The sequence below is a fragment of the Myotis nattereri genome, assembly GCF_964212035.1.
Source record: "Myotis nattereri genome assembly, chromosome: 15".
NCBI lineage: Eukaryota > Metazoa > Chordata > Mammalia > Chiroptera > Vespertilionidae > Myotis > Myotis nattereri.
The window spans coordinates 13940049-13965427 of record NC_138090.1 but is presented as its reverse complement, the minus strand read 5'-3'; the positions used below and the strand labels follow the sequence as shown (position 1 = coordinate 13965427).

At 43.3% G+C, this 25379-nt stretch overlaps 1 protein-coding gene across 2 annotated transcripts in view; it reads right to left on the bottom strand.

The window, feature by feature from the left end:
- Positions 1-3576: 3576 nt before the first annotated feature.
- The window catches only part of ZFP90 (ZFP90 zinc finger protein), an 85889-nt gene continuing 64086 nt past the window's right edge, over positions 3577-25379 (bottom strand). Inside the window, exons 3-7 of one of the 2 annotated variants that reach the window (XM_081108684.1) lie at positions 19089-19552; positions 18752-18818; positions 11436-11562; positions 10986-11081; positions 3577-7247 (exon numbers count right to left, since the gene is read on the bottom strand). In XM_081108684.1, the coding sequence (XP_080964810.1) occupies positions 5608-7247; positions 10986-11081; positions 11436-11562; positions 18752-18784 (1896 nt within the window). In that variant the 5' untranslated portion in view covers positions 18785-18818; positions 19089-19552 and the 3' untranslated portion in view covers positions 3577-5607. Of the gene's footprint in view, positions 7248-10985; positions 11082-11435; positions 11563-18751; positions 18819-18985; positions 19022-19088; positions 19553-25379 lie in introns of those variants that run through there. The other variant, XM_081108685.1, reaches the window with a different exon arrangement.

Below are 25379 nucleotides of genomic sequence, written 5' to 3'. Positions count from 1 at the left end.
GTATGGTCTTTTTTTTTTTTTTTTTTTTTTTTTTTTTTAAGTTTTATTCATTTCAAACGGGCCAGATCCGGCCCGCGGGCCGTAGTTTGCCCACAGCTGGGCTAGGCTCTCCTTCTTTTAACTGATACCTCAAATGGCATTTCCAGAGTAAGAATGACTTCGCTTGATCCTGACAGTGCCAAGAACTCTCTTCTTTCTTGGATCAGCTTCTCATCCTTGGGAGCGTGAGTGCCTATGTTTCCTTCTCCTAAACCCTTTGGAAACACTACATATACAGGCTCAACAGGCTCATACTCTGAGGGGAACCAAGATGAGAGCAAGAGGCGGACTTTTAATTATTAAAGAGATTAAAGGTTCAGAGAAACACATACAATAAATACCTATGCATCATACTCCTTTAATAAATGTAAATATCTTGCCATATTTTATTTATTATTTTTTAAAAATATATTTCTTTATTGATTTCAGAGAGGAAGGGAGAGGGCGATAGAAACATCAGTGATGAGAGAGAATCATTGATTGGCTGCCTCCTGCACATCCCCTACTGGGGATTGAGCCTGCAACCCAGGTATGTGCCCTTGACCGGAATCGAACCTGGGATCCTTCAGTCCACAGGCCGATGCTCTATCCATTGAGCCAAGTCGTCCAGGGCTCTTGCCATATTTTAAAATGATAGGAGCTTAAGCCTTCTTTTATTCCTTCCTATTCCTCTCATTAGCTCCAGAGGAAACCAACATTCTGAAGCTGATATTTGAATACCTTCCTACTTTTACCTCATGAGATGATAAAAACAGGTTAATCGATTTCTTTTAGTTATAACATACCACATTATATGCATTCCTCTGTAACTTTATTTTCAATATGGTAGGCATGTTAATACATGTATTTGTTAAATATTTGAAATTCTATGCTGGGACAGGGCACTACACAAAAGATCCGAGAGTAGCCATACTCAATCATTAAGTTGTTCACTGGCTATTTTGTACTTTTCTGTATGCATGTTATGCATGTCAATAACATGTGTCCCCCACCCCCAATCTCTACTCTCATGGAGATTACCTTCCAGAGTAGGACACATAATCCAACAAACATTTAGAATGCATAGACGAAGGAGTAGAATAGGCAGAGATAGCATGTTTTGCCAGATGCTCTGGCTCCTTCATTTAAGCACTGTGTTGTATTATATAAGAATATGCCACAACTTATTAACCCATTCACTTACTGACAGGCATTTGTATTATGTCCATATTTTCACTATTTCAAACATTACTGCAATGAGCATCCTCATGTATGCCTTTGTGCTCACATGGGAGAATTTATAGTCTAGGGTATCCATCTCATTTGGGTCATGAAGCATGCTTAGCTTCAACTTTACTGGAAATCTCTAAATTACTCTCAAAATAATTATACCAATTTACCCACCTGCCAGCAGTACATACAAGCTTGCATTTTTCTTCTGCCAGACTTCTAAATTTTTGCCAGAAATAGTATCTTACTGCTTTCTCTTGCAATATTCTAATTTAAGATTGAGACTCTTTTTATTTATAAACCAGTCTTCTTTGTCTACCAACAAATCTCTACTCCATTGCTCACTTAACAAGACTATATTAAGTATCTATATCCCTAGCACTATACTAGTAATAAGTAGGGAAAGAAAAAGCTAGCAGAATAGATGTGGACTCAGTCATCCTGTAATTCATAATCTAGTACAAGGTGGAGGAAAAACAGCAAATAATCACAAACACAAATTGTGGTACCATGATGGTCATTAACAGTTATCTCTGAAAATTTGAGACACCAATTTAGTTGAAATAGGGCAGCCAGCTACATTTGCATTTTTAAGATGAGTAAGAATTAACTAGTTTAGCAGCTACGAAGAACTTAACATGACCACCATCAATATGCATATAAACTGCAGAAGTGTTTTTCTTCTCTCCCCATGTAGGCAGAGGTGTGTTAGGTGCTCAGGGGAGAGGCCTTCCCTGGGACCTTCCCCAGGGTGGGAGGCTGGTTTTTCTCTTGGGTCCTGTTTGCAATTTTGAGATGATTACTCCTGGGCTATCATATCTAGTTTATTCTGGTATGAATCTCACACCATCCGGTTATACTAACCTCTACATGCTGACCTAACAATCTCACTTTGGATATTTTATCTCATTTTCATTCTGGATATGTTAAAAAAAATAACATAAAAGATTCTATAAAGTGGGAGTCCTTAAAAAGACAGAAGTACTGAATGTCATTATTATAAAATTGTCACAATAGGGGACTTAAGGAAATTGAGACTATGTAGTAGCACCATGGAAAATATGAAAGCTGTTCTTTAAGGAGGATATAATATTTTTATCTACAGTATAGGCTGATTTAAATGATACATTAAGGTATGAGGGTTGTGAGTGAATTTAGGGGATTTAATTTACTGAGTCAAGAAAACATTCCAAAGCCCTTCATCATTTGTTTCCTTTTTGTCTCTGACCTATCACCATATTCTTCCCCAAATGACACTGCACTATGGGCTCCTTGAACCCAACATGGCCCTTGAGACATCAGTTAGTGGTTAAGAGCCTTTGCAGCCAGTCCTGAGTCTAAGTATGCCAAGGGCAGTACTACCTGGGGTGAGTTACTTTACCTCTGGGTCCCGTCCCCCCCAACCCCCAACCATTATAAAACAAGGACATAATACATGTATTAGATTTAATTAATGCAAGAAACTGAGTCCAGCCCTAACTGGTTTGGCTCAGTGGACAGAGCGTCGGCCTGCGGACTGAAGGGTCCCCGGTTTGATTTTGGTCAAGGGCACATGCCCGGGTTGCAAGCTCAATCCCCAGTAGGGGGCTTGCAGGAGGCAGCTGATCAAAGATTTCCTCTCATCATTGATATTTCCCTCTCTGAAATCAATAAAAATGTAAAAAAAAAAAAGAAAAGGAACTGAGTCTAACAGATTAGCCTTTAGTCAAAAAGGGGGGAATCACTGGACTGATAGTGGGGAGCCCACTGAATCCTACAAAGTGCTTCAGAAATTGAGGCAGGTCCAAAGACTTCAGGGATTAGTAAAGAGAACACCATCATGTCAGTGGCACCCTCTTTCACAAGAGACCTCACCTATGGTAGGGAATCGTGCTCCAGGCAGCTCTAGCCTTCATCCTCCCAGCCTAGCAACCCAAGATTAAAATTTCCCTGCTAACTCTGCTTTGAAAAATCCTGGCAAAGGACTCTCATATTGGCTCAACTAGGCACATGCTTTCCCCTAAAATTATCACCGAGCCCCAGGCATGTCCTGGTTTGTATTCCTGTGATCGGTACAGCAGGGATTGTTACAAGGAAAGAGAGGGGAAAAGCTGGGCAGACAATAGTGACCACAAGACCTAGAATGGGGGATTTTAAGAATTAACTGAAATGATGGCTCTCAAGTACTTGGCACAATGTCTTTCAAGTAGCAAGCATTCAATAAATGGTAGCTGCTATTAACTCACCTGGCTGTGAAGAGTTCAGCAGTTAATCCCTCCTTGATATGCCACTCTGTTCTTAGTCAACTTCTGAAAATTGAAATAGACATACTGACTCCCATTCAACTAAGAAGGCTATTTATTGAAATGACACAATGATGTTACAAGGATGCATTTCATGTGGCCTAGAAAGCTAGGTGGTCATAAGTGCATGGTGCATAGATGCTGGGACCACAGAATCCTCTGCTCTGTTAGCCACACATATATCCTGGGCTCCCTCCCTGTCAATGAAGATGTGCTGAGATTCAGAGATTGGTTGGATCTAGGCCAGACTCCACACACAAACCAGTGGTCTCCTTTGGGTCTTCTAGATCTAAAGTCTTTATAAACTTCTATAACAGTAGGGTAGCACTCAATTGGTTACAATTCATGCCATTTTTACAAATAGTCCACTATGAGGATCCCCAAACAATCAGCAGCAAAATGAGTTCCTGATAGGCATCTTGGCCAATCAATAGGGAAGGTTTGAGTATTACATATTGTCAAACTATGTACCAGACAATACAAGCATGACTTTGGCATTGTATGTGCACTCAGCATGGCATATCATAAACAAGGCATGTTTTGAATGGCTAATGTCTTAGATGGGCAAATCTGCTAGGGAGTATCCCATCTTGCTTCATATATGATAGAGAATGGGCTAGACATGCCATATTTCAACCCCCAGGCACATTTTCCTGCAAAGAACTATGAAGAATGGTTGGGAGCTGCCTCCTGTTATCCAGGATGAGATAAGGATGATGGATGAAAGGTTTCATCATCATCACTCATATTACTCCTCCCAATGACTCATCAAGGTGGAAAAACTGTTTTATCTTAGAGAAAAGATGCTCGTGTATGAAAGGGGTCAATGTCCACAATTGCTTCTAAATTTATCTGCACTGTTAGTGCCAATGAACCAACAAAGCTTCTTGAAATTCCTTTGGGATAACCTATGAATTCCCATTAAGGGACACTAAGGATTTGAGTGGGCTACTGAAACTTACTTAGCTCTCAGGCTTTACGGATGGAAAAGCACCACCAAGCTTAAGTTATTATTATTATTTTTTTATGGTGAAATATTTCCTTGGCACATGTGTTAATTTAAAGGCAAATTTTATGGCAAGAGGTAACTGAATTTATACTTCTACACAGTCAAATTAATTTTGGGGAAAATTCTTGTCTTAGCTTTGTGTTCTTTTCTCATTGATCCAACATAGGAAGCTTGGGGCAGTACAGAGAAGGACTTAATAGTTCTATAAAACTGACATGTTAGCTGAAAGTATACTTATGATACTTTAGTTCAACCATTTAGTTTCTGTTAACATTTTGGTTTGTAAGCTTCTAACAAGTTGCTTTAAATAAGTTTGTGACAAATTTAAACTTGCTGCCTCTTATGCTTTTATGAATTCTTAAGTGCTCATTAAATGTTTGTGCAACTGATTTAAAATTTATTTAAAAGCCCTCTGACTTCCAAATTAGCTTTTCAGTGTCAAGACCCTGGAGCCAAAGAGTCAGGAGACCTGCATCCTACACCAGTTTTACCACCATAAGCTGTAGCATACTGTGCAAACCATTTCACATCTTTGGTTTTCAGGTTCTTCATCTGTACAATGAAGTAGCTGGACCGCTGATCTAATTCTTTGAATGGTGAATTTCTGGAGGTGGAATTGGTTTCCATGGTGCATTCAATATAAGAGCTGCAATTGAATGCAGTTGTCAAGCAATTTTTAAAATGAGTTTTGGTCATTAATGCAGGAATTTTATCTATAAAAAAGGCTGTAAACAGTAACAGTTGCAAGTCAAATTGCTGAAAGTTTGTAATCTCCTGCACATATATGTTAACAAGTTTTATAAAGTCCAATATATAGGCACAGCATTTCCAACAAGTTATATATTATGTTTGTAGTTGTTTTTATAAAAGTTTGTAACCAGATCTAAGAATGTGGCTTTTATTGAAAAAAATTGTCTACTAGCAGAGTTTTCTCTGCACACAACATACAAATACACATAATTCGTGACATTCTCAAGCTTTTCATCCAGCAAGAATCCTTTGACAATGAGTATGAACAATATTTTAGCTAAAGCTTTCTGCACATTTTTAAAAAAAATTCCAGGGTTCTTAGAGTTTATTTCGCATATGAATTCTCTGGTGTTTAGTGAGAGCTGAGCTTCGACTGAAGTTTTTCCCACATTCCTTACAAGTATAGGGTTTTTCTCCAGTATGAATTCTCTGATGATCGTGCAGATTGGTTTTCTTTCGGAAGGCTCGCCCACATTGATTACATTCATAGGGTTTTTCTCCAGTATGAGTTCTCTCATGCTGAATGAGGGATGAACTCTGACTGAAGGCTTTCCCACAGTCAATACATTCATAGGGTTTCTCTCCTGTATGGGTTCTCTCATGTTGAGTAAGTGATGAGCGTCGACTGAAGGCTTCTCCACATTCATTACATTCATAGGGTTTTTCTCCAGTATGAATTCTGTGATGCTCTATGAAACTTGTACTCCTTTTGAAAGCTTTCCCACATACATTACACTGATAGGGTTTCTCTCCAGGATGAGAAATAGATTGCTGACTGAAGGTCTGCTCACAATCATAGGGGCTCTGTCCAGTATGGATCTTCTGATGGTCAGAAAAGTCTGTAAAGTGACTAAAGTCTTCCCCACAGTCATTACAATGGTAGGATTTCACTTCCGTCAGAGTGCTTTCATCTTGAGTAAGAGATGAGCTGTGCTTGAAGTCTATGCCATAGTTATTGCTTTGGTAAGGTTTCCCTCTCTTATGAATCCTCATATGTTTATAAAGGGATGGGCTCTGACCAAAAGCCCTCCCACATATGCTACATTCAAAAGGTTTTTCTCCAGTATGAGTCCTCTCATGCTGGACAAGGGAAGAACATCGACTAAAGGCTTTCCCACATTCCTTACATTGAAAGGGTTTCTCTCCACTGTGTGTGACCTCATGCTGAGTGAGGGACGTGCCATGCCTAAAAGACCTCCCACATAAGTTACATCGATACGGTTTCTCTCCAGTGTGAATTCTCTGGTGTTGAACAAGTGAGGAGCTGCGCTGAAAGGCTTTCCCACAGAGACTACACTGATAGGGCTTCTCTCCGGTATGTGCATTCTCATGCTGACCAAGGGACGAACTATGCCTGAAGGCTTTCCCACACACATTACATTCAAAGGGTTTCTCCCCTGTGTGAATTCTCTGATGTTCAGTAAGCTGTGTCTTCCATAGGAAGGTTTTCCCACAGTCAGTACATTCATGGTGTTTCTTTCCAGCATAAATTCCCTGATCTGTACCATTGGGAAAAGCTCCCTCTCCTTTATGAGTTTTCTCATGTTTAGTAAGTGATGATCTATGAATAAAAGCTTTTCTACATTTATTACATTTATAAGGTTTCTTTTTTACAAGGATATTATTCTGATTAACTAAGTCTGAATTATGTCCCAAATTGATTCCAAGTGTATCACATTCACTAGACCTTGAAGGAATGTTCAGTTGTGTAACCAGGTCTGCGTTCAATCTAGAGTTTTCACCAAATTTATTATGCTCCAAGGTTTTCTCTGGTGTGATTATTTTCTTTTGGGTGGATATATCTGGCCCCAGATACCTCTTCCAGTTTTCCTGGTGCCTCTCTAACTGATTACTCACATCTTCTAATGTAGCACATGAGAGATCATCTGTGTGCAGGGATACTTCAGATGTGCTCTGCTGTAGATTTGATGATTTGGCCACAGGCCTGGTCTTCCAGTCTGAAAGAAATCCAAAGTGCAAAAGTCCCCTATTCCCTCCTGCTGAAACAAACTGCTACAGTAGGAATGAGGAAATGAGATTTAAATTATACACGACTCTGTTTTGAAGTCAGCCCTGTGGTTTGGGGAGAATACCCAAAATGGAGGAAAGGAAGAGTGAAGAGATATGATAATACAGACTGCAGATCCAGAATGGATGATAAGTTCAGAACTAGGAAGCCCAGCTAGAAGGGCTGATTAGGGAGTAAGGAGATGAGTGATTAAGAAAGTGTTAGGCATAGATACAAAGGAAAAAGGATCACAGTCCATCTTGCAGGATCTTATCTGCTCTCTATGACTCCTTTCCATTTTACAAACCACTATAGAATCTATCTCCCTAATATATCTGTTTTATAATTTCTTTAAATGTTATCTCTGAGGCTCCAGATAGTCAAAGCCTGAAGTGAAAAATCTGCAGCCAGTGATCTAACAAAAATGATTCTTTGATACACTTGAAGATCAAGGGCGAGATGTCATACACTAAGAAAAATATTTCAAGAGGCAAATCATTCTTGCCCTTACAAGCAGGGCTGTGGTTTTTGTCTATTTGATTCTACACTAGTCACCTTGCTTAACTAAAAAGGATTTATTTTAATCTGCCTAATAAATTGATCTCTAAAAACCATCAACAAATATTGAGCTCTAGTTAATGATATGCACATGAAAAAATGTAGGAATGAAATATACTCATCTGCAACTTTCTTGGAATACATAAAAGATAAACTGACAGATGGACAGATGAAGAGGTATATGATAAAGCAAATATAACAAAATGTTAACTATACAATTAGTGTTCACTGTATAATTTCTTTAATTTCTCATATATTTGAAAATTTTCATAATAAAATGTTAGGAGGGAATAACATGGCAACTAAGGGGCCCTAAACACCAAAATTCCTTACCCTGTAACAAGACTCAATTCTAAATTTCTAAGGACAGGGAATGCTTTGTATTTCTTTTAGAATACTTCTCAGTGGAACAACTCAAGAAATATTTGTTGAAATAAGTGGATAATAAAATTCTCTCCCAAGCCAGTTTCCATAACAATCAATCAAGTAATTTCTAACTGCGTGCTAACATGCTTTGCACCAGATAGAATATATAGAAATAAAAACAGACTCTCTAGTAGCTTGAAATCTAGACTCAATCTTTTGACAACTAAAAAGAAAGATTAAAAGACAAAGAAAAAATCATTGAGTAATATATTATTACATCTGAATTTGTGTGGTAGAGATGATATAAATGGTATTTGTGATCAGGGAAGGAAAAAGTAAATATGTTAGTATGCATTAGGTTTCAGGAATTAGACAGACCTTGAACTTAAAAGAATAGATGGTTTTGGATAGGCAGAAAGCATTATCTAATGAGGGAAAGTATATGCTACTTACAAAGAACATTAAAAAGAAGTTCAACCTAAGTGAAGGTTGCTTTGGTGGGAACAGGAAGATCATACTGGAAGGTTTGATGCAGACATTTAAATCAAGGGAGTTTATTTTCTATAATGAGATATAGGGAGTAACAGCAAGGTTTTTTCAGAGGTGGGTGGTTTACAAAGATAAAGCATTAAAAATGTCCAATATGGCCCATCAAGTGATTAATAAATAAAATGTGGTATATGCATACAATGGAATAAATACAAAGGAATGAATACCAAGAAATGAAGTAATACATGTTAGATGAGCCCTAAAAACATATGCTAAGTGAAAGAAGCTAGTCACAAAGGGCTACATATTATATGATTCCATTTACAGAATAGGAAAATCCATACAGAGAAAAAGTAGATTAATGGTTGCCAGAAGCTGGGTTATGGGAAATAGAAAGTCACTGCTACTAGGTGCAGAGTTTCCTTTTGGGGTGAACATGTTCTGTAATTACATAGTGGTGATGGTTGCACAACTCTGTATACAGTGGAGCCTTGACTTACGAGTTTAATTCGTTCCGTGACGGAGCTCGTAACTCAAATTACTCGTATGTCAAATCAAAAAGTGAATGAGCGAGACACGTGATGCTGGGCTGATGTTGTAGCGTTCACTGTGACGTTTGCTGTGCCAACTAGCGGTGGGGTATCTGAAGCTGGCTTGTAACCCGAATTTTAACTCGCAACTCAAAGCAAAAAATCAGCTGAGAGATGGCTCGTATCTCGAAAAACTCGTTAGTCGGGACACTTGTAAGTCAAGGCCCCACTGTATATCCAAAAACCACTGAAGTGTACACTTTAAAAGGATGGACCCTGGCTGGTTTTGCTCAGTGGATAGAGCATCAGCCTGAAGACTGAAGGGTACCAGGTTCGATTCTGGTCAAGGGCACATGCCCGGGTTGTGGGCTCGATCCCCAGTGGGGGACGTGCAGCAGGCAGCTGATCAATGATTCTCTCTCATCATTGATGTTTCTATCTCTCCCTCCCTCTCCTTCTCTGAAATCAATTAAAAAAAAATCTAATATGGATTATAAAAAAAGATGGAGGGAGCAATTTTAACTAGAAATTATAGTAATCTAAGCCTGGGGTTTGGTTGAAGATGATACCAGTGGAAGTTAAAGGCAGGAAAGAAGGAAAATAACCTGGGTTGAAAGAAAAAGACTATGGCGTCTGGTCTGAGAGATTAGAAATACTAAAAGGTTTCTAACAGGCCAGGGTAGAAAGGAGTGATGGGCAAGAAGATTAATTCAGATTTCCTATCTTTAATAAGAACTGAGTGGACTTCCGAGTGAAGGTTTTCTGTGAAAAGAAGTAAGTGACCAGGGTACAAGCAAGGATGATTTTTGAGTCTATAGCATAAATAAAGAGCTGCAACCATCAGAAGGCAGGCACCCTCTTTGTAACAAAGAAGGGGGAGGAGCCTGGAGGACAGACTTAAGGCAGTGGTTCTCAACCTTCTGGCCCTTTAAATACAGTTCCTCATGTTGTGACCCAACCATAAAATTATTTTCGTTGCTACTTCATAACTGTAATGTTGCTACTGTTATGAATCGTAATATAAATATCTGATATGCAGGATGGTCTTAGGTGAACTCTGTGAAAGGGTCGTTCGACCACCAAAGGGGTCGCGACCCACAGGTTGAGAACCACTGCCTTAAGGCATATTTGCTTAGAGGGAAAGGCAAGAAAAGCCAAAGACTTAAAGCCAAGAAGCACTTAACGAGGTGAGAGACCAGGAGAAAATGATATTCTAGGAACTGTGTGAGAGAGGCAATGAGTCAAACCAACATGGCCACAGAATGGATGGAAGACCATGTTTCTCCCTAGACAGGTGTAGTGAGGGAAAGAAGTCTAAAAACAAATTATGAAGAGAAGAAGAATCAAGGCTGTGGATATTTCCTACAAGTCTGGGGCAGATGACAGTGAGAGCAGTGAGACGAAACAAGGAGACATGGAAGTTCAATTATGTCTGAATGAGTAAGAAAAGGGGTTGCTAAATAATGATGGGGGACTTAGGATACAGAGAAAATAATCCAGCAAGTAGGGTTATAGGACAGGAGAAATGGTATACTAAGTGTAGAACAAAGTGGTATCTTTTCCTCTAAGACCTACCAGCGGTAGGAGTACCCTATTGGAGAAGGGAGATGTACAGAGGTGTCATGATAGCTCAGCCTCCTCTGCCTGTCTATGAGCTCCCAGGACAGCAATCTGAAAATGCTTCCCACTCCCTCAGCTATGCCACTGTCCACTGGTTCCTACAAGCATGATCCTCACTCATTTACCTGGACAGAAAGATCTTTGGATTTCTCCCTCTGATAGCCATGGCTCTTCTCCTTGCTCCAATTTGAAGATCACCTCTGGCTTGGAAACTTGATATCCTGCTCATGGGTAAAAACACAAGATTTGTTTGTTTGTGCAAGTAGACAAAGAAGTCTCCTACAAGTCAGTAGTAGTCCTTGATCCTCATGAACTCTGAAGGAAAAGAAAACGGGCAACTTGAGATATTATGCAATCAAACGGCCTACTCCCAGTTCTGCAAAAGAAAGACCTTTTACCTAACGAGCAGGCTCAGATACCCATAAGGCTGGGTCCCAAAAGGTGAATAGGCTCTGACCCTGAACACCCATACCCTGCTCACAGCCACCCACGCGACAGCCACAGAGCTCCACAACCATAGTAACTGAGAAAGGAAAGACCCACCGATAGGCAAGACATTAAGATGTGGTCCTTACCAAGAGAAACCAGGTTGCTGTAGTTCTCCAGCATCACATCCCTGTACAAGCGCCTCTGAGCAGGGACCATGTGGTGCCATTCTTCCTGGGTGAAGTCCACAGCCACATCCTTGAATGTCACTGATTCCTGTAGGATCACATTCCTGCTCAAGTAGGATCAACCACAAACACTCTCATGGCAATACTGGGAACACACTGTAGAGTCTATTAGAAACGATGATCACATTACTATCCTGAGGGGACAATGGTGGGTTACATATAGTAGTTGTTTACACACTTACATAAAGAAATTTAATATCCAGGCTAGAAAGTCATGAGGAGCAGTATATCCTGCAATCCTTAGCTTTTGTTGTATTTCCCTTCAAAGCCAAGCCTTTTCATGCAATCACAACCGCCCAGCCCGTGTGCTTCCTTTGTTACAAAATCCAAACATGGTGGGAAGTAAAAAGTGGCGGTGGCAGCCCTCCTTCATCCCCATCACCAATCCTAATTTAAACCCTAGAAATAACCACTGTTAAGTTTGGTGCATACACTTAAACAGTCCCTATTCCATGTTTCTTATACACATACACCCAGTGTCTTGTTTTGTGAAATACCAGTGTTCTACAACTTATTTTTACATTAAACTATGTAATAGTTAGAGATCTTAGAGATCTTCCATAGCAATACATATAACTTCACCTTAACCCTCTGAATCACTTCATAGACTCCATATATAATAATATTCCTGTTATCTAAAGCCAACAGCACCTATTGTATTAAGAATAAAATTCAAACTCCCCACCATTCACTGGGCCCTAGCCATGCTGAACTTGTTGATCCTCGAATACTTCAAGATTGTTCCCAGCTGGGCCTTTATGCTTGTTACTCTCTCTCCCCTAGAATCTCTACATGGTTGACAACTAGTTACTACTAGTTATTTCAGTCTTATCTCCAGCATCACTTCCTCAGAAAAGCTGTCTCAGCACCTTCCTTTAATTTACTCTCCATCATATTACCATGTTTAATTTTCTTCCAGACACAGTTATCTCTCACTGCCCAAATTCCTGCCACTTTAAATCATGAATCAAATAGATTAAAAAGGATACTTGTATTTCTAACCCTTATCTGAGATCGCTTACTTGTTAGCTTGTCTGCCTTCCCCACTATGAGCTCCATGAGAACTTTATCTGTCTTCACCAGTTATATACCTTGACTGACAGTGAATGCTGGCAAATACCCTGAGAATGAATGAATGGACCAGGTCCTGTTAATAGACATTTGGATGATTTACAATATTTTGCTATTGCAAACATTATGCATTAAATACTGTTTGTGCAATTATGCCAGAACGTCTCTAGAATAGCTAGCTAGAATTGGAATTGCTAGGTCAAAGGTCTTTTCATGTTTCTTATTCCATTCCAACCATTTTCTCCTCACCTCCCCCATGAAACAAGGCTAGCTGAGGGTCCTCCATGACTCTCAATTGGCAGTTCTGATGCGTGTGGGTTGATTTTTGCTTGCCTTGCTAGGCCTTGTTAAGCCATGATACAACTGTCGCCATGGCTGGCCTACTTGAAATGTATCCTTTGGTCCTGGTTAGATTTCTATCTCAAGAAGGATACAAGAAACTATGGTAAAGACAATCAGATGTTGAAAGCAGAGCCATAAGGTCGCTGGAGCTGCGAGGGAAGGTTACTTGGAGGTTTCTGCCATAGTCCATGCCCTTCTCCCCATGTGGTTGGCCACAGCGGAACTGGTGTTTTTCCGTTCCTGGGAAATATCATTCTTTGCTAATTCCATTTCATACTTCAGATACTGGTTAGCAGATTTTCACTGAAATCTTCCGATTCCCCACTGGACGGCCAATCACTGCATTATGTCCTTTAAGCCCCCTGGCACACACACCATTATTCGAATGCTTGTTTTTCTAGTTAGATGGTGAGCATTATGAGGGCAGCTACTATAAAATTGTTTTTAACTCTACAACACTAGTTTCAACAAGTGCCTGACCCATACCGCACATCTGTTTCCTGAGCTGAGTCTCAAGGAGATGGCAGAGATCTGAATTTTAGAGAAACAGGAGTGGCCCCCTCTGCTTAGTGAAGTGCATGACTGCATTCATACACAACACTGGCTCCTCCGTATCACATCCCTGTGGCTGTGTCCCCACAGGAATATGGAAGGGTTGAAACGAGGCAAATTTTTCTGACCAGGTCAGGGATCTGACTGGGTCACGTAAGATGACACTAGTATTTACTAGGTGTCTGACTTGACCACATGCACTGTGGCAGAATGAAAATGCCAATGAGCCCGGCCGGTGTGGCGCAGTGGTTGAGTGCTGACCTATGAACTGGGAAGGTCATAGTTTGGTTCTGGTCAGGACAGATGCCTGGGTTGTGGGCACAATCCCCAGGAGAGGGCGGTGGAAGGCCCTTCTCTAAAACACAAATTTGATCATGCGTACAAACCTTTAATTTCCCCCTACTTTTCCCTATTCCTACCATCCTCACCCTAGTCCGTGCCACCATCATCTCTTACCTGGACCATTGCTATAACCTCCTAATTCCCTCTCTCCTCCTTCCACTCCTGTGTCTCTCCCAAGTCTGTTTTCCATATAACAACTAGAGTAATCTTGTTAAAACATGTCAGATCCAGTCACTTCTTTGCTTCAAAACCTCTAATGGCATCCCAATTCAAAGCCAAATCTTTACAATGGCCTACATAGGCCTTCACAATCTGTTCCCCCACTACCTCCCTAACTTCATCTTGAACCTCATCCCTGACCTACTGCTCCCTCCCCTACACTCACTCTGCTCTCCCATGCCAAAAATGCCAGTAAGTCAGACAATCACATTCTAGAACTACGCTAATACAGTAAACCACTAGCCACAGGTGGCTACTGAGCACCTGCAATGTGGCTAGTCCAAACCAGACGTGTGGTAAGTGCAAAATACACACTGGATTTCAAAGACTTAATACCAAAACAAAACAAAACAACCCCCCCCTCATTAATAATTTTAAAATATTGATTTACGCCGAAACCGGTTTGGCTCAGTGGATAGAGCGTCGGCCTGCGGACTGAAGGGTCCCAGGTTCGATTCCGGTCAGGGGCATGTACCTGGGTTGCGGCACATCCCCAGTGGGAGATGTGCAGGAGGCAGCTGATCGATGTTTCTCTCTCATCGATGTTTCTAACTCTCTATCTCTCTCCCTTCCTCTCTGTAAAAAATCAATAAAATATATATAAAAAAAAATAAAATATTGATTTACATAGAAATGAGTATTATTTATAATAGTAAAAATTTCAGAAACAATCTAAATGTCTTATGAGGAATGGTTAAACAAATTTTAGTATGTCCATACAAAGCAATATAATACAGCCATTAAAAGTGATTTAAAAAAACCCTCATAAAAACTATATGAAATTTAAAATATTGTAATTGGAAATGTTTAAGGGAAAAACATGCGCAGTTAGAAAAAAAAGGAAATTCATCAAAACAAATAGATATGCTAAAAAAGAGATAACATAAATGACTTTCTTTTTGTTAAAAAAAGGTCTCGATGATATATTTAAGGTATATTTAATAGGTATATTTTAATAAAAGTAATACAGCCCCAGCCAGGTGGCTTGGTTGATTGGAGCACTGTCCCATACGCCGGAGGGTGGTGGTTTGATTCCCAGTCAGAGCACATGCTTAGATTGTGGATTCAATCCCAGGTGCAGGCTTTTATGGGAAGTAGCTGATCAATGTTTCTCTCTTTCTCTCTCTCACTCTCTATTAAAAGTCAATGGAAGCATATCCTTGGGGTGAGGATTTTTAAAAAAAGGTAGTACAGGAAAGTCAGGAAAAGAATCATACTTTTGAAATAGGTTTCAGACTTAGAGGAACAGGGTTTGACATCTTAACATTGTCTTTAAGACAAAATTTCTTAAAACTGTTAAAGTCATGTTGTTTCATGCAATTATTTTTTCCCCAAAAATTAGTGTCACTATAATTGGGAAAATATCATTTTTGCCATGTAAGGAGCAGAAAATGCAGAAAGTGTAAAACTGCTGCTTGGGGCTAAGTGGTTATGAATGTTTGTTCATGTAACACCCACTTACCACCTATGTACCCTGGAGCAAGGGATGAGAGGAGTTACAAGGCCCTACCCTAAAGGAACTGACAGTCCAGTGTAGAGATGGATGGGTAAACATACCACTCCATGTGACATGAACAGTAAGAGCTCTTGGGATCAGGAATCAAAACAGACCGGACCCAGTCCCTCTCCATTTCCTCCCCTCAAGGAGAACAAGTACAGGTATCCACATGTAGTTTTTTTCTTATAAAACTTCCCCCATTTCTTACTGTTCTGGTGGCTTCAACTTTAAGAATGGTAAACACCTTTTTTACTCCTAGCTAAACATGTAGTACACATGTAAGGAAGGAAATACATAGTGTTTACATATATATAGGTTTTCAGGGTATCTCCCTCACCCATCTCGGCTCCCATTCCCCTCCCACTGTGGACCACTTCAGGTATTTGCTAACCACGCCCCTAAAGGAGCTCCTATACTTCATTATTCACAACAATCTTTAAAAGTAATTAGAAACTATACTAGTTTCCTGCTCAAAAACATTGGCTCAAGATACATTAGGCTCCTTGCTGCCCCCTGAACACACCAGACACACATTCGGGTGTTTCCGGAGAACCCCTTCCCAGGCCTCCTTTAAGTCCGCTCAGATGTCACCAACAAGCATAAGCTTACCATCCTATTTAAAATGGCCACCCTACCACAAGCCCTGACATCTCCCACTCAACCCTCCTTACCTTTTCCTACTTTTAATTATTTTTCCGAGGTACCATCACCTTCTAGGACAGTGGTTCTCAACCTGTCGGTCGCGACCCATTTGGCGGTCGAACGACCCTTTCACAGGGGTCGCCTAAGACCATCCTGCGTATCAGATATTTACATTACGATTCATAACAGTAGCAACATTACAGTTATGAAGTAGCAACAAAAAGAATTTTATGGTTGAGTCACAACATGAGGAACTGTATTTAAAGGGCCAGAAGGTTGAGAACCACTATCTAGGACAGTGATGGCGAACCTTTTGAGCTCGGCGTGTCAGCATTTTGAAAAACCTTAAATTAACTCTGGTGCTGTGTCACATATAGAAGTTTTTTGATATTTGCAACCATAGTAAAACAAAGATGTATATTTTTGATATTTATTTTATATATTTAAATGCCATTTAACAAAGAAAAATCAACCCCCAAAATTAGTTCGAGTGTCACCTCTGACACGCGTGTCATAGGTTCACCATCACTGGTCTAGGATATCATATAATTTTTGTCTACATCTAGGATGTAAGCTCCATAAAAGCAGAGACCTTTACCAATTTTGTTCACTAATGTATCTCAGCCACCTAGAAGAGGGTATTAATACATCACAGGGTTCAATGATTATCTGCTGAATGAATACATAAAGGAATAAATGGGTTACAAAGGCCAAAAGAAAAAAGTCCAAACTCCTTTCTATTCTCATCTAACCATTGCCTACACCAGTGATGGCGAACCTATGACACGCGAACTAATTTTTTTGGTTGATTTTTCTTTGTTAAATGGCATTTAAATAGATAAAATAAATATCAAAAATATACATCTTTGTTTTACTATGGTTGCAAATATCAAAAAATTTCTATATGTGACATGGCACCAGAGTTAAGTTAGGGTTTTTCAAAATGCTGACACGCCGAGCTCAAAAGGTTCGCCCTCACTGGCCTACAACCTACACCGACAGTCTCACAGGACAACCGTTTCATGAAAACATCCCTCATCTTTTTGCCTCCCAAGTCCCCTGACCCACAGTCAACCAGCTCTACCCTCATCCCCTTCCATTACACCCGCATTGATTAAGCTCCTATACAAAGGCGGCTCTACTGACTTTCCCAAAGGCAGAATTTCCTCCCCTGCTCTGCACTCACAGCAGCCTCTGGACCTCTGCAGCAATGCTTAGCACCACCTCTTCTGTGCTCTATACTTCTGCAGGGGCTGTCTCCCGCACTAATTAATTTCCTGGATAAGTTGTCACATGACTCAATTACTCATCTTTTGCATTCCCAGGGGCTATGCTCAGGGAAAGGGAACCACTGGTGAAGGGAAATCTCTGCCTAAAAAGCCCCTGTTGTAGGTCACTGTTCTATTCTGTCCTTCAGCCTGAGTTCGATGGGCTATCGGGCCATTCTATGAGAACAGAACAACTGACCCAGAGTGTTTGGGATACATTAACTTTAAAAATGAAGCTTAAAGCAGTCCCTAAAACTCACTACTCAGAACACAAATCCACTTTCACCATTAAAAAAGCACCCCCCCCCCCACACACACACACCACCTCCCAAAGGCAACCCAGCCCAGCAAGCATGGCTCAGTGGTTGAGCATCCACCTATGAACCAGGAGGTCACAGTTGGCCTTCTGGTTAGGGCACATGCCAGGGTTGCAGGCTCAATCCTCAGTAGGGAGCATGCAGGAGGCAGGTGATCAATGATTCTCTGTCATTATTGATGTTTCTCTCTCTCTCCCTTCCTCTCTGAAATAAAAAATATATATATATCTGGATTGATCTTGTCTCACACACATAACAATCAGAATATGATCTTTCCTTAATTCTAAAGAGAGTATGGATTAAAATACCACCTGGACCTTGTTGTATTTCACCGATACACTCTGTGTAAATCCATGGACAACCTCAGAGTTGTGATGCTTCTGTAAAAATGCCTTCTCCCGCACAAATCAGCTTCATGCTAATGACCCCAAAGGCTGGACATCTGGGGTGTGCACTACCATACCTTTGTTAAAGCAGAAAAAGACATGGAAAGCTCTGGGACAATCCTCCTTGTACCCCTCCCCCGCCCCCCTCCTTGCCCAAGAAAGCCCATCTCCAGCCTCTTCCTCGGCAAATCCAGACCAGGCTTCCTAGGTCAGAAGCTTGGCTCCGCTCTCCTCACTCACTGGCCATCACTCCCTCCGGTAGTTTCCCATCCGGTCACCCACCCTCTCCATTCCTTATGGACAAGAAGAGTTCACGGAATCGGCTTGGCTCTCAGGATTCTCAACACTGACACCTCCCAACACATCCGCTCTTAACTCCTCCCAGAAGACCCCCGGCCCTGGTCCCCTCCACCCCCAGGACAACCCCCCTTTACGGAAGCCCGCTCCCCGCAGCTCTGGGCACCTCGGGTTTCACAGGGGTGGGGGACCCCGAGGGGGGCGGCCGGGCCAGGAAACGTCTCCCCAGGAGAACAATGACTGCTCCAAACACTGCCGGGGGACGAAAGTCCGTGCAGCTCACCTGGGGCGCCTCCGTGGGCGGCCTCGGGGCCATTCCTGCCTCGTCAGGCTCGGCTCCCAGACAGAGACTGGGGAGAGAAGAAAGGGCGCACTCACCGCGCGGCACCCACCGACCCCCACCCCGTCCCGCGGGGCCCGCCTCCGCCCCGCAGACACGTCTCCCGGGAGAGGGGTGGAGAGGTGCCTGGGCCCCGCGTCGGCCTGCCGCACCGCCTCCCCCAAATTAAACGCCTACCGAGTCGGGGACACCCTCCTTTGGCCACGCCCAGTCCCACCCGCAGGATGGTGGGCGCGGCCCCGCAGACACGCGCCGAACTCGTGGGAGGTGCAGCTCCTACCCGCACACTCGGAATCACTGCCTCCTGGAGTTTCCGGGTTTTGCGATCTCAGGCCCACCCAAGGTTCGGGCCGGCTCCTCTCGCCCCCGCCTCCGGCTCAGTCCTCTCCAATTCTGCTGTGCGGAGGTGAGGCCCTAAGCGTCCTTAGCCGCCCCGGGGCTGGACAATGGCCGCAGCGACGGGGCAGAGCCGGAAGTGCGCCTGCGCACGCGGACTCTCGCTCCAGCAACCCAGGGGTCCGGCGAGCGCGCGGACTACACTTCCCAGAGGCCCCGGCGCGCGGCCCCTCAGAGGCCGACGGGGAGTCAGGCGCACATCTTTCCGGGCGCAGACGGAGCTGGGATTGAATACTGTAATGTCCATCTCTTCCAATAAGTCACAGCGCTCCTGGGCATGTTGGTAGGGGCGGGATACAGCATATATCGTTCAGAAAAGACCCAGCTTTGGGGGCGCGGCTTGCACTCCTGTGGAAGAGGGCAATACGTAAACAGATCAACAAAGTAATTTCAGAGAGAGAAACATCTATTTGTTGTTTCACTTACTTAGACATTCATAGGTTGAGTCTTGCGTGTGCCCTGAGGGGGGATTGGACCTACAACCTTGGCATTTCAGGACTACACTCTAACCAACTGAACTACCCAAGTGTGGACTTTGAGTGTGATGGGAGCCACTGGATTAGCAGCAGCAATGGAATCACTACTACGAGGGGAGAAACCAAATGAATCACTTACTACTACCAGGGGAGAAACTTTTCCTGTTGTCCCAGAAATGGTAACCAGGACCCCGGGCTGAGATTAAATTATTCTGCATTCTAAAGAGAGATAAAACATTTGGGGATAGATACTCTCAGATCTTACAAACAGGAGTTAGGTGCTGCAATTGCCCTGCTACTGTTATTAATCATGGCCCAACACCACCCCATTACCCCTATAAAGAGATTAGGATGGGAGAAAGAAAAGGAAGAATTCCTCAGAGTAGCAAGGCCTCCACCTAGTGGGGAATGTGATGTTCTACTGCCCACCTCCATGATGAATGTAAGAAAGCAAGCCGCTCAAACACTGACAGCACCCAGAGAAGGGGAGGGTGATATACTACCCAATGCTTCCCCGAGCAAGGGAAAGGGGAATTAGAGAACAGGCTGAGTGTAAAGAGAGCAGCGTGAGTTTTCATTGTTTGTGTAGTAAGTGGATGAACTGGAAAATAATTGAGCTTTAACCAGCTGGCCCTTGGGGTGAGGGTGGGGACAGCTCAGAACTGTAAGAAGTTTTGGAATTAACTGGGGAAGGTTGAAGTGGAGCCAGATTACCAAGTCAGGTATCCGTGGGTTTCATCTAAGGAACTCACAAATGCACTTCTGTTCCCACCAGCGTGGCTAAACAACTTTAATGGTTGTTTTTTTAAATCTCTTAAAATGCATTGGTGAGCTGGAAAATTCATAAGGCATGCACCGAGGCAAAAAATTAAGCAAAAATAATAACTTAGAGAGGTAGATGAAACACTGAGAGCTAGTTTTCACCTGGAAATCATTTGCCAAAGAGCTTTGTTTTTCATGGTCCTATAGGCACCAGGTGAAACTCAAGTGCCATACACACACATATCAATACAAATTGGAATTTCAAGACCCTGGCCAGTGTGGCTCAGTTGGTTGGACCATCGTTTCATATACAAAAAGGTGGCAGGGTCAATACCTGGTCAGGGCACATACCCAGATTGTGGGTGTGATCCCTGGTCGTGGCCCATGAGGGAGGCAAGCAATCGATATTTCTATCTCACATTAATATTTTTTCTCTCTACTTTCCTCTTTATAAAATCAATGAGAAAAAACATTTTTAATTGGTACTCCAAGGGTGAACACAGGTAAATTGCCTGTTTCAAATCTTGGAACCTGAGAATGTGTTAAGTATAAGCTGGTCCCTATGTGGATTTGCAGCCTGAATTCACAGTCCCTAGGTCCTCTAAAAAGCTGCAAACTGAGAATTTATGTATTGGTCCCAGCTAACAGTGCTTCCAGGAACCTGGCAGAAGTGAACACACATCCTGCCTGGAGGAACTGGCCTTCAGCCCAGGCTCCCCCAAATATGATACCAAGAAATATGAGCTCAGAGTCTTGAATTACAAAACACATATAAGAAACAAGGACCCATGAATGACAGACAGTAGGAGAAAATAGCAGAATCAGATTCATAACAACCTCTAATATAGGGAGATTGGTAGGGGCCTCCAGGTGCCCCAGTGGTGCCCCCAAACCTCTTCACACGCTGGGTCCTTTGTCCCTGCCTGGGCCTTTGCTTGAAACTGATGGCTACTGACTTGGTGGTATCCAGGACGCCATGCTTGGGCGTTCTCCGAACCTACCTGCCTTTTCTAGGGATAACATAGCGTCATGGTCCTCGGTTACCATGGCGACCCGCCAGCTGGCTTAATTTCTGTTGCCCCCTAGTGGACACCCAGGACACCTGCAAATCCATCATTTCCCTTGAGGGGCGTGTGTTCCCCTTGGCAGCTCTGTCCAGAGAGAGGTGATGGCTTGTGACATGGTCCGCTGTACTGCTAGACCCTGTCCTTAGCCTTGGCTTCAGTGAGTCCGCTCCCCACTCCGCCTCTTTAACCATTTGTCTTCTCTGCCCTGGGGCCAGGCTTCTCTGTCTTTGTCACCTAGACACAACAGCCCTAACCAGCCAACCCTTTCAACCAGGCTCCTGGGGACATAAGAAGGGCTTTTACCCAGGTACTTCCACAGCCCCTTAAAGACTGCAAAGTCTGATGTGATGTAAACGAAAATACCCTTCCCTTGGCCAGCCCCCCCCCTCCCCGCCCCCTAAACAGCCCTAGATAGCTTCTGGAGCTACTTCTCCATATGGACCTTGTCCATCCTTAGGATGAGATCCCATAGACAGGACAGCCTGGCCAGAATCCAGGTAGGCATGAGTGTGGTGGTGGTGGTGGTGGTGGGGAGGGGGGGGCATCACCAGAGCTGGACACGGCAGCCTTAGGTGGGAGATGGGCAAGCATAGAGACAAGCTGACCCTTGGGGTGGAGACAGCAGTGACAAGGTTGGTGGCACAGGATGTTTTAGGAGTATGCATGGGGAAGACCCACTATAGCCTGAGCCAGAAAGAATGGCTCCTTGAGGAAACTGATGCTGAATTGAGCTCTAAGGATGAATAGGCATCTGTAGTTGGAGTAGAGATTTCAGTGGTGGTGAGCTTTAGGTGGGCTAACAGGTCCTGTCTTCAGAGTTTACCTTCCTGAGGGATTATTTCTCATCAGTGATCCACTGATCCTGCATCTCTTTCTTGCCCTTTCCCACTTCTAATCCTGTCCCCCTTTCCTGGGCAATCTCCTCCAGCCTCGTGATTGTAACCAGCACCCCTCTGCTACATGTGATCCATTGTACCATGTCACATGGAGTCTCTTCTACCTGGACTGCTTCTGACTTGCTTGCCTACCTAGGGAACTCTTATTCATCCTTCAAAACCCAGCTTAATGTTCTTCTTTCTGGTGCCTTCTCAGAACCACCTTTCCAACCATGCATTTTCATTCCACAAACTTCCACTGAGCACCAAGTGTTAGGCTCAGAATGTGGCCCTACATTGTAACTTTCTATTTACTTGACTGTCTATCCAGTTGACCAGGATCTCCTGGGGGCAGGGGCAGGTAGGGCTGAGTCATTTATTTTCTTAATCCTTAGGCTTTAACATGCACTCCATGAATGAATGAATGGCTGGATGAATGAATATAAGTACAGCTCCTCATTGTAAAACAACAAACAAGAAACACCCAAGTCAACAGGGCTGGCACTCTCCGGTTCCCATTTCGGTCCCCTAACACTGTCCCAAAAGAACTTGGCCATATGTTATTAAATTAAAGTGAATTAGAATTTGCTTGAAATAACCACACACTCCCCTGCTTCCCTGAGCCTATAGTGACCAGATTCCATCTCCTCCAGGCACAGAAGTTTGACATTTCATTGCAAAGTCATTTTCTTCCCATTTCCTTATGTTGCTAAAATATTCTATTTCTCTTCATGTTCCCTTTGTGTTCCCATTACTCATGTTTAGTTAAATTTGTCTGCTGTCATTTAATCCTCTGAGATAGGCCTTGCCAGTGTGGACATTCCTAGGGTACTGCCTGGCCTTCCAGACCATCTGAGAACAGGACCCAGATCCCTCCCCCAGGGCTTCTGGCCTGACCCTCGGACCCTAGGTTTCTCCCCAGTGCAACTCGGACTCACTCCCTCTACACCCACTGCCTTCCTCTCTTCAGCCTTCTCCTCTTCTGTTTCCTGGGGCAAAGGTTTTCATTCTGCCTCCAGGCCTGGCACTACCTGAAACGCTTTTGGTCACAGTGAGCAAGGGACCTCATAATTCTCTCAATGGGTTCCCCGATTAAGTCCTTAACAGGAGAAATACACAGCAGGGCAGCCAATGTGGGGGGTGCTTGGTGCCTGCTTGGGACACTGCTCCTGCGGCTGGGACACCTTTCTCCCTCTCACCCACCCACCTGGCCTCACAGTGGAGGGGTGGAAACAATTCTTCTCCCTGAAGAGAGTTGGCAAAGACCAGAAAGGCCCGTTTTGGCTTGGAGTGGAATCCCGGTGTGGCTCTCGATAACTGTCACTGAGGGGTGGGCTTGGGACTTGTCAGGACAGGGGCAGTGGGAGGCAGGATCAGAAGCCCAGATGGTTTCCATGTATTGGGCTTTTGCAGCATGCTGGACTTGTGGGATATTTGGAGGCTTGGGATTATGACTCTCCTGTCCCCAGGTGCAGGATGCTTCTCCTCACCTCAAGCTTGGGGAAAGAGGCGTCTGTAAGACACTCAAAAAGCTCAACACATGTCCTCTGGAGCTTCAGGGATACAGTGAACTGGGCCGGCTGATGCCAGAGAAATCTCAGTGGCAGGAGACAGGAGAGTATATGGCTTTGTCAGGCAGCTAGGAAAGTAGCCGTGTTGGGACCATGTGCAGAGGTCATAAGGGCAAAGGATGAGCAAATATCTTCAGTGGATGAGAGGTGGCCACTGACATGAGAGTGCCAGAGTAGGGTCATCTTTCAGCCTGATCTAGGAAGTCTCCTGGAGGAAGAAAGCCGGAAGTCACTGCCAGGCCAGAGTGTAAATAAAGAAGGGGTCATGTGGGGATGTAGCTTAAATTCCATCCAGGGGCAAGAAAAAAAATTAGCTCCGTAGTATACGTTTAAAAGACACAGCGAGACAAAGACAAATTGTCTTATGGTTCTAGTCAATGAGTCATGTTTGTAGGGCTACACATAAATTATCTTCATTTTCTCTTTAATGAAATGTACTTCATCCTTGTGTCAATTCAAAATCTATTCATATTTCTAGAACAAGATCCTATCTCCAGCCTACACTCATCTACGTTTTCTAGGATCTCTAGTTGCATCTAGGTCAAAAGATCTATTATCTTTATTATTTCCCAAATAGTTTATGGTCTTCAACTCTTATGTCACTTAATCTTCACAACACCCTAGAAGGGAAGGACTCAGAAATTGAGGATCAGAAATTGAGAAGGGCCCTGGCCAGTTTTCTCAATGGTTAGGGTGCTGGCCCACACACCAGAGTTGAGGGTCCGATTCCCAGTCAAGGGCACATACTTCGGTTGCAGGTTCAATCCCCCACCCTGGTTGAGGCACAAGTGGGAGGCAGCCAATCGATGTGTCACATTGATGATGTTCTCTCTCTCTCTCTCTCTCTCTCTCTCTCTCTCTCTCTCTCTCTCTGTCTCTCTCTCTCTCTCCTCCCCACTCCCTTCCACTCTCACTAAAAAATCAATGGAAAAAATATCCTTACTCCTCAGGTGAGGTTTAACAATAAAAATAAATAAAATAAAAAGAAATTGAGAAAGGGGCTCAAGGGTACACAGGAATAAATGGCGGAGTCAGGTTTAATGGAAGAAAGTCAGGCCCGGGGCTGGGGTGAGGGCACAGGCAAAGTGGTGCCATTAGGGGGAAATGAGGGGCTTCGGCAGCCTTTCCTCCATCCCCGCCCCCATTCTTAGTATCAGCAGCTGTTGTTTAGACAAGTTCCCAAAGGGGCCTTCTGACAAACGCCTACAGGACAGTAGCCCTGCAGCCGCTCAGGACTTTGACAAAGTGCATGAGGCACTCAGTTCCCTGGATACCTTCACGAAGGGGCCAGCAGGGCGCCTCCTTGGATTATACTGGCTCTTAAACTACTAGGTCCACTGTCATGAGCAGATGAACACGGAACTGTGTTGTGTGCGTTCAAGTTTTGCAGGGAGCAGGAACCAAAGGCCCATTTACAGAGGGGG